The sequence below is a fragment of the Juglans microcarpa x Juglans regia genome, chromosome 3S (assembly GCF_004785595.1).
Source record: "Juglans microcarpa x Juglans regia isolate MS1-56 chromosome 3S, Jm3101_v1.0, whole genome shotgun sequence".
NCBI classification, from domain to species: domain Eukaryota; kingdom Viridiplantae; phylum Streptophyta; class Magnoliopsida; order Fagales; family Juglandaceae; genus Juglans; species Juglans microcarpa x Juglans regia.
Window position 1 is genome coordinate 17,430,142 of NC_054599.1, and position 15,267 is coordinate 17,445,408.

Below are 15,267 nucleotides of genomic sequence, written 5' to 3' on the forward strand. Positions count from 1 at the left end.
GTTTTGGCCGTGTAACACGTTATTTATAATTATCTCAAAGTTTGGATGATATATATATATATATATATATATATATATATATAGATTAATTATGGCAACTTGGCAATTGGTAATACAACCCAATTTCTTAAGAATGTCCCAACAAGGACACTCGTATATATATATTTCACTATACCTAAGAATTAAAGGATAAAATATTGAAAAGAACCTTGAACAACTGATCAGAGAGAGCGAGACAGATTGCCCAGTGCGGGAAAACTGAGAGATCATCAGAGATACACGTACACACAGCCTGCATAGCTAGAACACGTACCATTTGTGTACATAACCATCAAAGATATATAAAAATCACTTGGATTTGGAGCTGCAACGGGAGTTTATATAAGTTCCGTTCGAGGTATGGAACCGAAGTTGACACTCCAGGCGGCACCAGAATTTAACCGACCGAAAGGGCCCAACTCTCCACATAGCTCTCGAGCTCCCTCTCAAATCGAACGAGATTTCATTTTTCTTCAAAGACGAGTCTACTTCCTCCATTTGCATAGGATCCAAAGGTATTTGAGAAGATGGCAGCTCATAGTTAAAATCGGTGGAACTGTTTTTACTCACATCAAAAGGGCCGGAGACGAGTTTAGCCAACACCAGCCCCTGAAAGCTGAGCATGAAACTGGTGTGCGAAAAGCTTGCATGGGCTTTGGCGTTGTCGTTCTCGGCCCTGATAACAATGATCATTTGGATCTCGAAAAGACCAGCTTGATCATAACGTAAAGTGTCGAGGCTGGCGGAGGTGACGCTGATGAAAGGCACCCTCGGATGGATGATCATGTATCCGGCGAACACGACGACTCCTGCGATGATCACTGCTAGGGATACGATGGCGCAGAATATGGCTGCGATCCAGATCAAAGGGTTGGTGTGTCTCTGAGTAGGAAAGGCGGCTTTTGTCATTGGGGGCAAGTAGTGGCGGCTGCTGCAGGTGCATGCCCGGAGAGTGACAACATTCGGCAAAAGTGTTTATAGTTTTTTCCCTATTTTATGTTGGGAGGGTGGTGAGTTTGAGGCAGCTTGGGGGACATGGGAAGGTAAAGAATTAAATTGGGTTCTTGGCTCAAAATGGTGGGGAAGGTTTTGGTATCTTCTTTTCCTCGTTTACTTGAGCATCTGAGTATATGGTTTTTTAATATAGTGCAAGCTTCTATATCTTATAATCTTGGTTACTTTATTCTAGATCCTAAAGTAAATACCAAACTTGCATTGCTAAATACTTGTTCTTTCTCTGTCCTTTTGTGTCTCTCCGCCATTAATTTGCTTACCGCCGCCAAAATGAGGGAGAATACTTTTTTTTTTTTTTTTGTTGGGGGGGGGGGGGGGGGGGGGGGGGGGGGTGTTGGTGTAAATTGTACATAATGGAAGTCACGATCTATATGTGCCTTTTTTCCAACTAAAAATGAACAGCTACAATATTAACGATCTCAATAATCAAGATATGTACCTGTAATCTGTAATTCTGCGTCGCTAAATGTAACGGTACTCAGCCCCAGCACGAAGCTCAGGTCGAGCCTGCGTACTATTGATTTATTGACGTTAATATGTATAGGTAGACCACTTGAAAGTTAACGAGAAATTTTGAATAAGTTATGGGCTAAAAAAAAATATTTTGGTGGAATGGATTTTTAGTGGATTTGATAATTAAGTTAAAATTATTTGATATTTTATGGATATAGTGGAATCAATTTCTTTCATAATTGGCCAGAAAAAAATAAAAAATAAAAAACTTATAGGACGAGTTTGGTTATTTTAGAAATTGAGTTGAGACCAATTAATATTTATTAAAAACTTGACCCATGAAAAAAGGGATAAACCAAAGAGATTTTTTGGACTACTCTAACCGGCTCACTCAATTTGCTAAAACCAATCACTACCCAAGACTTGGGCCCAAAAGTCTTGAGATGTACCTACTCAATTACCCCAAGGCCCAGACTTGTTTGCTCTAAATCGTGAGACCCAAGCTCTAGCTTAGTTATAAACTCTCCACCATGCACGCCTCCTTCTAATGGGGTTCACGACAACACTATATATTAGGGGAGGGCAGCGGGCCCCCGCACCTGGTTGCCCTGCACCTGCATGGGTGGGGCGGGGCTCCATGCTGCCAGATGCGTGGGCAGGTGGTCCTGCCTATATCTAAAACAGAAAATTTAGCCATAAAACGACGTTATTTTGTCTATGCAGTGTTACGAGCCCCCCACCCTCCTCCCCGGGCGACTCCCTTTGCCCCCTTCTTTGTTCCCACACCCCTACTGAAAACTCTTTCTCTCTCTCTCTCTCATCTCTGTCGCCATCCGTCCATCGTACGCAATACGCTGTCACCGTCTTTCTGCATCTCCGTCGCCGAAGGTAAGTCAATCTAATCTGATTATGTGGGTGTTTATTTATTTATTTATTTTGTTGAGTTATGAAGATTGGAGGAAGGATGAGATTAAATGGAGGAGTTGGAGGATAGGATCGTATCTTTGTGAATTGTGTGCTATGGAAATTCGATTTGTGCTTACATTTTGCGATGCTTATGGGTTTCTTTTTTTTTTTTTTTTTTTTTTTTTTTTTTTTTGTGTTTTGCTGACTTTAGAGTTTCAAATTGGAACCATAAATTAATTTAGGGTTCTAATCTAAAACCCTTAATTATGTTAGGGATTTTAATCTTGAAACCCCTAAATTAATTTAGGGTTTACGTAACCCAACCTTAACTTAATTTAGGGCTTTCCTAAATAAATTTAGGGAAATCCTAAATTAAGTTGGGCTTACGAATTTCTGGAGGTCTTTTTTTTCGATATTCTTAGGGTTTACGAGATTTTTATTGAGTTTATGATATTTAATTTATGAAAATTCTTAAAATTTTGTATATTTGGGTTTATGAATCGACATCTTGTTAGTAGATTTTTTCTCAAAATTGAAAATGGTTCAAATTGGTTGTTACAAAATCTCGGCCCTTCTAGTTAAATTGTGTTTATTTTGGCATGGCTGCTAGTTTAGGGCTGTAAAATGGAATTTACCTTTAATGTATATGTGTGTGTGTGGGCATTAATAAGTTTGACGATCAGCATCCTTTATTATTTGAGAAATTTATAAAGGAGTTTCTCATTAGTTTTATTAGTGACATTGTAAATAGCTTGAAGTTCTAGAGATATTTGTTTAAGAGAAACTTGTTAAATTAGCAAAATTGCTCAATCCCTATAGCCTGTAAATATAAAATGGCTCAATTATTAGTTGTAGCAAATTCTTATATCAATGCTTGATGGATGGTCAAGAAATATAGAACAATTATTAGTTTTAGCATATTCTCATAAGAATACTGTGATGGGCAAGAATGGTCCAAATTTTGTATATCTTTGCATGAAATTGTAACTTTTATTGCAATATTTTTTATCATTATGTTAATCCTAGGTGTTGTTGTGAATCTGTGGTGTTTACTGTTGATACTAATGGCATGTTTTCATTTCTGAATTTTTACTATTTTGGAAAATTAGGAATGTCTAGTCTGGCAAATTTTAGTCATAGCTCTTCTACCCCTACCCCAACACCTTGGGAACGCCTTGGACGCCGCAATAAAGGAGTGAAGATTGGCACGGGTCTTGACAGTTACAGTTGATAATGCTTCATTTAACGATGTTGCCTATCTTAAAGAGGCAAATAAGACAATCTTGGATGGTAATTGCTTGCATATTAGATGTGATGTACATTTTGAATTTAATTGTAACTGATGGGTTGAAAGATATTGATGACTCGGTTGCACGAGTTAGAACGACTGTGAGATTTGTGAGATCTTCTTCTCCTAGATTGGAGAAACTCAAAGTTGCTACAATAAATGCGGGCATAAAATCCAAGAATGGCCTTTGTACTGATGTTCATATAAGATGAAACTCAACCTTCATGATGTTGGAGACAGCCCAAGAATATAAGGCCGCATGTGAATTATTGGGTAATGAAGACATTCAATATATCAAATATTTTGATGAGCACGGAGATTAGGAAAACCTATTGATGATGATTGGGAGGTTGTTGCTACTTTTGTATATTTTTTGAGGCTTTTGTACGAGGTCACATTGAGACTATCTAGTTTTTTGTACCCTACATCCAATGATTTATGTCAACAAATATGTAGGGTGAAAGAAGAATTCGATGAAATGTAAAGGGGTGACCATACTAGGATGCAAGAGATGACATTGATGATGAGAGTCAAATATGAAAAGTATTGGGGAGATTTTGAGTAGGCTAAATATTTTGTTTTAAGTGGTTGTTGCTCTTGAACCCAAATCAAGATTGATGGGATGATATATGGTTTGAGACTTGCGCACAGGAACACATGTGCTGAGCTTATTGGGACAATGGTTAGAAAAACCATTGGTAAATTGTTTGAGGAGTTTACCGTGACAAGGGTGGTAATGCACCTACACCTACACGTACTCCACCGCCTCCTCTAGAAGCCAGGGAGGTGAAAACACGTAGGTTAGTGTGGGGTGAGAGCCTTTCACAAAACCCTTACTAGTATGTCAATCTATGAAGGTGAAGCCAGAGATAGACAGATATTTGATGGGAGATCTTCTCCCATATACACGAGAATTTGATATATTAGTATGGTAGAAGACTAATGCCATAAATATCCTATCTTTGGACAGATACTCCCACAGTATTTTGGCCAACCCTATTAGTAACGTTGCCTCAAAGTCGGCCTTAGTTTAGGGTCCAAATCTAAAACCCTAATAAATTGATTTGGGGTTCAATTGAAACCCCTGAAATCTCAATTTCGAGGTTTCAATTAAAACCCTCAAATCAATTTAGGGGTTTCGGATTTGGACCCTAATTTTTAGGGTTCCAATTCGAAACCCTTTAGTACCGGAGGGCGAATATTGGATCATTTCTGTAGTTCATTGTCTCGTACAACTATGGAAGCATTGATATGCATACAGAGTTGGATGGTGGGAAAGGATATTCATGTTCCGAATGTTTTAGATTTTAAGAAGACCGGCGAGGAGGAGGTTTGTGATCAGTCTGGATCTAGACCACTTGGTAATTTTATTTTTAATTTATTTATATTCATTTCGATTTCATCGGTATTAATTTTAGTTGTTCTAGAAACACATGAGACGACTCAGACGACGTCTATCTCAGCTGTAATATAAATATGTGCTCAAGCCTCAAATGTCAATGAGTTAATAAAAAGACTAGCTGCCCAGCCGCCCCAAATATCACAGTCAAAGACTCAAACAGTTCTCTCTTTAGAATATTCAAATTTAAATCATTTGTACCTATTATGTATTCAATGATTTGTAATGTTGATACAATATACCTTAGACACTTTTATGTTTGTAATTTTGTAATTGTTTAGCTTTTCAATTTTGTAATAGCTTAGTTATTATTGTTAGTTTATTAGGTAGTGACTAGTAGTCTGTAGTAGTACTTCATTTGCTTTAAATTAGTAAATTTGTATCATGTATATATTATTTTTATTCATATAACTTCTTCCTTTTCCATCTGGTTTTTTAACTTTTTTTTTTTTTGCGTATAATTTTATGGGCTCAAAATGGCACAAAAGCTGTTTATAGGCCTAAAAAAGGGAATCTAGGCCATTTTAGGCCCATTTCAACTGTTTCTAAACTATTTTTGACCCAAAAATTGCTTCTGGGCCAAAGGCCTAGTAGGGGGACGATATCTGCACCTCGTTATCTGGGACGGGGTACCCCGCCCCCGCACTCGGAGGGTAGGGGATAGGGAGGAAATCCTGCCCCCTCGACCCATGGGGGTGCAAGGGACAAGGTGGGGGCTACAACGCCCCTATACACCTTATACACGTTAATACACACTTTGCCTTCCTCCAAAACACAAGCTTTCATCTCCTTCCTCAAGTCCCATGGATTACCACACTACACACACCACCACCCTTAGTCTGCAAGTCTCATTCCCACATATCCACGTCTAGGAAGCAACCAGTAGCCATGACATCAACCAGTAGCATCCCCACTGCCAAAGCTTTTCCACGTCAACACCAAACCGCAAGCCTGCACACACATATAGAGAGAGAAAGATGGTTCCTCCGTTGCATGTTTACCAACTCCAATCCTTCATGCCTAGCAAGCCACCATACCTCCTCCACGAACGAGCAAGCAACGGCATGTAGCAACGCCACTGCACCGTAGACCCACGTCTATAGAGACCGCGACTCTAGCTCATAGGGAATGGATCACACTTGGCGCAGCCTCCACATACAGCTAAGTACCAGTCGTCTCCGATCACTGCTTAACCATCAGCTAGCCATCTTTCTACTCCTTCCACGGATACAAGATAGGCCCCCTGTTCTCACTCACCCAAAATAGAGTGCTTCACTATATTTTCCCGTTCCAATAATCAAGCCACCATGAAACCAACACCAACTCCTCCATAGCTGCCACCTTAAGAGACCAAACTGCCAATAAGCCCAATGGGAACCACCACTTGAAGCCGCAGTCAACCATGCATGAGTTACACCACCCCAAAAGAAAACTGAGTCGTCGTGTATGCAGGATCCAATTAAGTTCCTCATCAGGTAATGCACTGGGCACCACCCTCCAACCACCATGGAAGCCCAGTTCCTCCATGTACTACCCAGCAAGCCTCCACGTTTCCCTCTATATTCCTACACTCAAGACAGAGCACCCTGCCAACGCCACGATGGAGAAGCCAGCAAGCCCACGGTGCCTTTACACCACCCCGAACAACCATACCCAACCTTGTGCTATCGTTAGTCACCATCACACGACATCTCCACCCCTCTCGATTGCTCCTTGTCAGTATGGCCCTCATTCTCTCTCTCTCCCTCCCTCTCGATTACTATACCAAAGCACACATTTTGTTTTCTATTCTTCAGTGTCTCGGTGTAAGCCGCATAGAACATTCAACTAAGTTGGGCTTATTTTGTCTAGGTTGGCCGATTTGCATATGGTTGGGTTTATTTCTTAAGTTTGGTTGGTGTTGTTAATGGGCTTGGACTTATGTTAATGGGTTTAACAATAAGTATTGATTTATGAAAGATTAGTTATTTTAGGAAAATGGACGAAACGCCTGAAAATTAAAGTTGGACACATGAACACTAAATTTATAACTCTAATGTCAATATTATGAGTTATTATGATTTTAGAAATTAATCATGAAACTATTTAGAGAAATTATATGAAAATCAAAATATTTTGGGTGGTGACGACATTTTAGGGTTCTTAGGTCTTTAAACGTTAAGAAAATATAGATTTTTATATCTCAGGTGTTAATTACAAAGTATGTGTTCAATTAAAAATTTATGTAAGTTACTTAACTATTTTATAGGTGATGACTAATATTCCCTTGGCACTATTGTGAATAAATTCAGAGAAAGTTAAAATGTCAAAGTAGGTAAGGTTCATATGCTAGACTTTGCATAAAACAAATGGATTGAGGTTGATTTTATGAAAAATATGCATGTTTTATTATGTAAAGAAAACTTGAAAACAACCTCAGTCATTTAACTACATTACTCATGACATCAGTATAAGAAGAAAAAAATATTTTTCTATTATGACAGTATAGACATGCGCTATTTTTGACATTCTATTTCTGGACTGTGCAAAAAAAGTGAATATAAAAATTTGTTCATGATTATATGAAGATGATCTGAATTTGTTGTGTTTTGAATCTGTTTTGTACTCTGTTATGATATGGTGTGACCTCTAAAAGCCTCTGTCATAACATTCTATTTCTATTCTGTTCTGACCTTACCACAGGTATAAAACTCTGACCTTTATTTGGGTTGGTACCAACTTTTCTTTTTTGGTGCACCTACTTTGGAAACAAAATGGTTTTCTTAGTGGTCTTTTTTATGTTCATGCTCGTAGCTCCAATAATAATAAGGGGAAGATTTCACATTCTGTTTCTATTCAATTGGCTACTGGGGTTTGTACAACCCTACTACAGGAATTAAACATGAAAATTATGTTTGGATGTGACGATGTTTCTCTTATGTTATACCAAAAGACTTTTAAATAAGAATATTTCTGAACTGTCGCTCTAATATTTTAGGAAACATGTTTCGATTTTGCATTTTGTTATTGGTTCATTTTTATACACTAGTATATGTTATTTACTTTTTAGGTATTGATAACTCACCTCTTATCTCAACAATAATTTTTAGATAATTTGAATGTTTCAGTTGATGATTAAAATTAGGGAGTCTAAGCGAGATTATTTAAGCATAGTGGATTAAGCAAGAAGGGATGCGATGGTTATTGGAGAATGTTATTCAGTAAATTTGTTGTACTCTGATGATGTGGTATGTTGGAAGGTTGACATTTATATTAAGACTTTGTGGTGTTCCTAGTTAATTATTTTGGAGTAATTGGTTTAAAATAATTAGATAGATGTGTAATTGAGAACTTGGAACTTATATTTAAATTGTGAGATATGATTTTAGTAGAAGATAGTAACTCCCTGAAAAATCCGGAATTGAGGCGTTACACTAAAATTCCTATTTGTTGAGATGGCTTGATTTCGGTACGTATAAAGGAAGTTGGTTTTATGTGGATGAAAAGTACATTTTCTTCCAAAATTTTAAAATTCCACTTTTTGCGTGGGAGTGAGGATTAGGTTAATGGGCTTTGAATTTAAGTGATTATTTCACCATCAACTGCATGTCTAATTGTCTCTATTTATTTGCTTAATTACTCAATTTCTCAAATATCATCTTTGTCCATAGATTTAAGTGGTTTCATGCTAAGGACAATGCTAGTGGCACTCATGAGCATGTACCACTCGGCGTGCCCCTAATGCATTTGAATTTTTTTTCTTTTTCTTTCAAATATTTTTTAAACATATTTGAACATTGAGAAAAAATACACGCATTCACTAATATCATTTTCTTAATCATTAAAAAAAAATTAACATATATGAGCGTTCAAATTATGGGGATAAAATCAGGGGACTACTTAGCATTTTTTTTTTATTCTTCTCTTTTTTCTTTTTTCAGGATGTCTATGGATCGAAAAACTTAAAATAGAGAAATTTGGGGGCGAGAATAATTTCAATTTATCTACTCATCAAGATGCCTGCTATGTTGCAACAACAAGGTTGGATGAAGTTCTTGATGGCAACATATTAATGTTGATATTAACGGAGGAAGAGTACTTAATATATAGAACTTGACGAGAAATTGCATTGCACGTATCTATTGCATGGCCATATTTTTCTAGGCTATTTATATCCAAACAACGATTAATGTATTCTCTATAGATAAATGAAGATACATTTGTCTCTATGCGTCTCCATGAACTTAATAAGATTACTATGGATATCAAGAATATTGACACCTCTACTACATCGATAGTTTTGTTAACTCGAAGATGTATATATGATGTTAAGGCTACTTTTAATTTCTTCAAAAAAGGTAGCTTTTGGCATTTTGCTATGCTAAACAGAGCAGATCATCTTGCACTAAAAATATACGAAAAGTTATACAAAAATAAAACCATATTTAATTTTGTTACTGGAAGGGGTAAACATATTTCAAGTCCATAATGACCTTCCAAGCTTAGCTCAAGGAGTGGTCTCATCAGGAGGAAGAGAGAGAGAGAGAGAGATGAGGAAATGAGAGGACAAAGGCTGGGAAAAAGAAAATGTGTGAGCAAACAAAGGGAAGATGCAACATAGAGGGGAGAAAAAGAGAGGGAATGAGGGGACATAAAGTAACAACTGACAGGTGAAGGAGGGGGGATCGAAAAAAATGGACAATGGACTTAAGGACTTCTAGACTTCTCCCAGACTTCTTCTAGGCAACTGAGGGAGAGACCTTCTTCAACTTCCAGACTAGAAATTCAGTTTTACCATCTATGCGGTGAGTCATGAGAGACTATGAGTGACTATAAAATATTCCTATTTATAGTGGATTTGCACCCAAATGACCCGTGGACGTAGGCCCAGTGCTAAATTACGTAAATCTATGTGTTTATTTTTCCATTTATGTTCACTGCATTGGACGTATGTATGGGCGTCGTACTCCCACTCTGGACCTTCATTGGGTGCCCAAACCCAAACCGATCGAGGCCCGAACAGTCACTGTGGGCCGGAGATGACTCCTTCTCCCTCTACACGTCTATTCCTACAAAACAAGCATCAACAGTTGATACTGTTTGTGGGATCTCCCCCTTCCAAAAGTGGGGAGAATGAGGTTTTTCTAGTGCACACAATCATCCCTAAACAAGTAAATGAGATTCCCCTTAGATAAGTGCCCTAACTCTACATATCCTATTTTTACAAATACTACTGCTAGAAAATCAAATGTGAGAAACCAAAGCCCGAACATGCACTATGCACTCAAATGCACTAATCACTGTAACAGCAAAGTGCACAATGCATGGGTAGAGGTCGGGCATGCACTATGCCTTGCCTCTGTCACCACCGAAGTCCGACCATGCGTGGCATGCACAATGCTATGTAGGGTGGAACAAGGGTGCACGTGGCCATGCACCTAGGAGGACATTGCCCACCCACTGTAGGCCCCGCTTAGGCGTCGACAACAACCTTGGGAACCTCCTGTCGGCCACATAGGGGGCGCTCGCCGCAGCCATCACGTGCATGGGACATGCAAGCCATAAAAGCCCTCCCGCCCATTGGGGGTTACCAGTGAAGGTACCAATGGCCACTCGTGCACTACCGGCATTCTCAGCCTCCGTCACGATGGCCATGCACCATGTGCATGATGTGCTGCCGGTATTCACTAGTGATCACCACATCGATCGCCTATGATCTTTACTACCATGAAGATAGCCCCCATCCACGAGACCCGTGCGTGCCGCATAGAAGGAAGTGCAGCGTTCTATCCCCGTGATGCTCGTGAGCTTGCAGGGGGACCACCGGCCACCAACAACATCTGCCAAGCGCACTAGAGAATTTTTTTGCCTTCGAGGTATCCCTCAGCCACTCTCTCCACTGCTATCAACCAAGCTCACACAACAAGCCGCTCGGCCACGAGCTTCTCCCCCATTACATCCTCCCCATCAACAGCGAGCCCCTGTCCAGTTTAGTGGTCCGCTTAACCCACCATCTTGCCATGCATGCTTGCTGCCACAACCATCTCACCGTGCTCACAGGTGGGCAAGAACATCTTCTCCTCGGTCACGGAGTCCTCGCTCACAGTGGTCTATTCGACCACCTTCCTGGCATGGTGGTCTGCTCGACCACCTTCCTGCCATGGTGATCTACTCGACCACAGCATGATTGGCCACAAGCTTCTCACCACTCTCCTTGCCACAAGCTGCCCAAGACTGCAACGAGTTGCACTACCACATCTTGCCACCAAGAAGCTACACGTAACATAGCCCACTAACTGACCACATTGCATAACCCATGTAAACATCACCATCTGCCACAAACGTGCACTGCCGACCACCAAGCCACTCTCTGGCCAAGATACACAGTGCATGCAGAGGATGTGTGTCACCATGCATCCTGGAAGGCCACAAGGAGATCTTCAGTGAAGAGATGGGACCACCACCAAACACCACACCAAGTGTCTCACGTTTGCAAAGTCTCAAAATTGTGATTTTGATGATTACACTGACCCATCGCTATAGTGTGGTTGAGCTCAATCTCCCATCACTATAGCACGGCCGAGTTCACCCTCCCACCTTACCAGCGCAGCTAAGCTCTGTCTCCCGTCATTACAGCGCGGTCAAGTCATCTCCTACCTTAGCAGTGCGATCAAGTCATCTCCCACGTCAGCAGTGCGGCTAAGCTCTGTCTCCCGTCATACCAGCATGGTCGAGTCAGCTCCTGCCCAAGTAGTGCAGTCGAGCCCTGTCTCCCATCGCTACAGCACGGTCGAGTTCAATCTCCCGCTGAAGCAGCGTACGGTTGAACTCTGTCTCATGCTATAGTGCAGTCAAGTGATGTAACAACCTCGCCCAATAATTCTAAGGTCAGAGTGTTGATAATTTGTTTTGGGCCTAAAATGTATTTAATGGGCCATATTGGATAAGCCCACGAACTATAAATTATTGAGGCTGATTAGGAGTTTTAATTAGGTTCAATAACTAGATTAAATCTTATTTATTATTTATTGAATGAGTTAAACTCCTTTTAGAATTTAAGGATCGGCAATTAGAAATTTATTTTAATTTAAAATCATCACTAATTAAAATCCCCTATGCATTCCCAGTCACTGTCAATCCTATATTAAATGAACTACTAGAGTATGTTTTTAATTTCAAACATACTAGGACTACAATTCTATAATCCTCTTCACCTTAAAATTCCTAAACCCAAACCATACCATCCTATAAATAGAGTCCAATGCACTCTACATGCACCTACATCTTCAAGCCTAAGTTTTTATTTTTAGCTCTCCTTTTACTTTGAGCATGTAGTAGCCCCATCTCCCCCACCATGAAACACGACAAGGCCACCATGTCTCTTCATCCCTCCTAATCACAGCCACTGTCATCCCTCCAACATGTTGTGATCAATTTTGTATCAGGAATTTTAGGAAGCAACACTACATAATAAGTAGTTCAATCATAAATTAGAATTAACATACGTTACCTAGTTATATATTATTATTATTAAAGTTAGTTCTTTGAAAGTTAGTGTTTATATACCACGTATGCCATGATATTTGCAAGCACGTCATTCATCATGTTTTGTTCTGCATATTATAGTTATATATGTATTATGCATCTCATGCATCTTACGTTGCATAAGACACGTAAGCTTTCATAAGATCAAGTGTAAGATCAAAACAATTTGATAAAATGACCATTTAGATGCATGGTGTAAGGGGAATTCTTCCATTAGGAAAGGCCCACCAGACCTTGGCCAAGAAACTCGACCCAATGGGGTTTTTATCCAAGCAAGGAGCGGAATGTCAACTAGGGAAAGACGCCGTCTAGTAGACAAGACAACTCGACCCGACACAACGGTGGCTGCCCTTGGGAATAAAATGTGCACAAAATATACCGGAAACACAAAGGACCCTTGATTCATCAGCGTCAGGTCATCAATGACTCGTATAAATCGGATTGAGGGTCAGGGAGCTACCCTGTATTAATCGCGCTGCTAATTAAGTCATGATCCACAATTATGAAGCCAACACAGAGCCACGCTGCATTGAAAGCTTCTGACAAAATGAACAGTATGGGAAACCCAGACTTCATGAGAGCAGGCATGATCTGTTCTTTAGACCTGGAGTATAAATAGTTCATCCCTGGTACGAGGAAGCTCTCTCTAAGCTCTAGACTTTTTTACTTATTTACTACGCTTTAAGAACATTTACTGACTTTGGCATCAGAGGTTTTCCGGCCCTAAGGCCGCTGTCTCAAAGCCGCAGTATATTCTTCTTTGCGTAGGGCTCATTTTCGAAAATCTGAGTTGTTTGAGCTTAGCCCAAGGGTGTGCAAAATACGACGTTAACACATGGTACCAATAAAATTTATGGGTGGATGTGCAAGCCACATAGCTTAGCATGGTCGACTATAATATGCTAGAATACTATTAGAAACTCCCCTTGCGGCCTCAGGATGTGGGCCGGTGCACAACCTTGCATATAAGGTTAAGTGTGTGTGCCAGTACGATATGTAAGATAAGTCAGATAAATTAAGATAAGTCATATATGTTATAAGCATACGTATGAATGATCATAATTTTAAATCTCAGCTTGAAATATTTTATGAAAAATTTTATGTTAAGTACGTTTATGTTATGATGAGGTTCTTACTGAGTCATCGATTCATTTTAGTTTGTTTTATGCTTTTAAACCACCCAGGTCAAAATATTTATAAAAGTAAAGCTACAGGACAGGATTTAGTCAAGGGAGGTGTGACAATGGCCTAGTTCATGTACAGAGATTTTAAGTTTTTCTATGGCACAGACTTTGAGAAATTTTAATAAATGCTTTTGCGCTTTCTCATTTACGATTTCAGTATTTTAATTTTAAAAAAGGAATCTTTGTATCTAGGGTTTCTTTAGATAAAAGAAAATGTTTTTAAGTCAAGTTCCGTAGTAGCACTTCGGCTTCCCCATAAATTTCTAAAAGTTATTTTATTCGTAAACCTGGAGAGCAGGGTGCTGCAAGTATTCTCCTGCCTTAGCAGCGTGGTCGAGTCATCTCACAACTCAACAGTGCGGCCGGGCTCTGTCTATTGTCTCACCAACCCAGTTGAGTTAGCTCCCACTCCAACAGTGAAGTTGAGCTCTATCTCCTAACACACTTCTGCGGACGAGCTCCGTCTCCCGCACTCATCAATGCAGTTGAGGTCCGTCTCCCATCAGAGCAGTGTGGTCGAGCTTTGTCTCCCGCACCCAGCGTGATCTATTCCAGATTGCACTTCGTTCTTGAGATTGATGCTCCACCCTCGCGCCTCGGTGTCCAGACGCCACCTAGCGTGGTTGATTTCAAATCCTATCTTATTCTTGAGGCCGATTTAAAATCCCACCTAGTTCTTGGGGCCGATTCTCCGCGCTTGCACCTATTTAAGGTGATTTCAGATATTTCTTGGTTATTTAGGGCGATGTTCCCCGCTCGCGCCTCGGCAGAAACATCTTCTCCAACAAATGTCGAATGCTTGCACTCCTGCCACAACCATCGTTAATGGGTTACTTTTGGAAACAAACCTTAGAGCTCCACAACTGCCTTGAGGAGGGTTTTCCTCGAAAACGAGTTGAAAGGCTCAACAACTACTTAAGATGGACCCAGAGGGTCAACAGGCTCCATAATCTCTAAAGCGCGGATTATTACAAACAAACTCAAACATCTACACCAAAACAAAAAATCAAACAACAGCTCATATCTAGTGGCAAAAGCCAACTGAACACTCGTAGGAAAACACACTCATTGCTAGCGAGCTCTGTCTCCTACCGGAGCAGCACGTTCGAGCTCTGCCTCCCGCCGTAGTAGTGTTGTTGAGCTTCCTCTCCCACCGAAGCGGCGCAGTTGAGCTCTGTCTCCCACTGTAGCCACGCAATCGAGTTCTGTTTCCCTTAACCAGCATGGTCGATTCTAGATCTTGCCTGGTATACAGCAGCGCGGTCGAGCTCTGTCTCCTACGCCCAACGCGGTTAGTTCCAAAACATGCCTGGTCTGTAAAAACGCAAACAAGCTTCGTCTCCAACCGAAGCAATGTGGTTAAGCTTTGTCCCCCACAACCAACATGATCTATTTCAGATCCCACCTGGTCCATAGTAGCGTAGTCGAGCTCCGCCTCTCGCAACCAGCGTGGTGGATTC

The 15,267-nt window shown here is 40.3% G+C and overlaps 1 protein-coding gene across 1 annotated transcript; it reads right to left on the bottom strand.

Annotated features, from left to right (window-relative positions):
• Nucleotides 1-348: 348 nt before the first annotated feature.
• LOC121258737 lies at nucleotides 349-948 on the bottom strand. The gene has a single exon (XM_041160280.1). The coding sequence runs from the start codon at nucleotides 946-948 to the stop codon at nucleotides 349-351; it is 600 nt and encodes a 199-aa protein (XP_041016214.1).
• Between the last annotated feature and the right edge of the window lie 14,319 nt (nucleotides 949-15,267).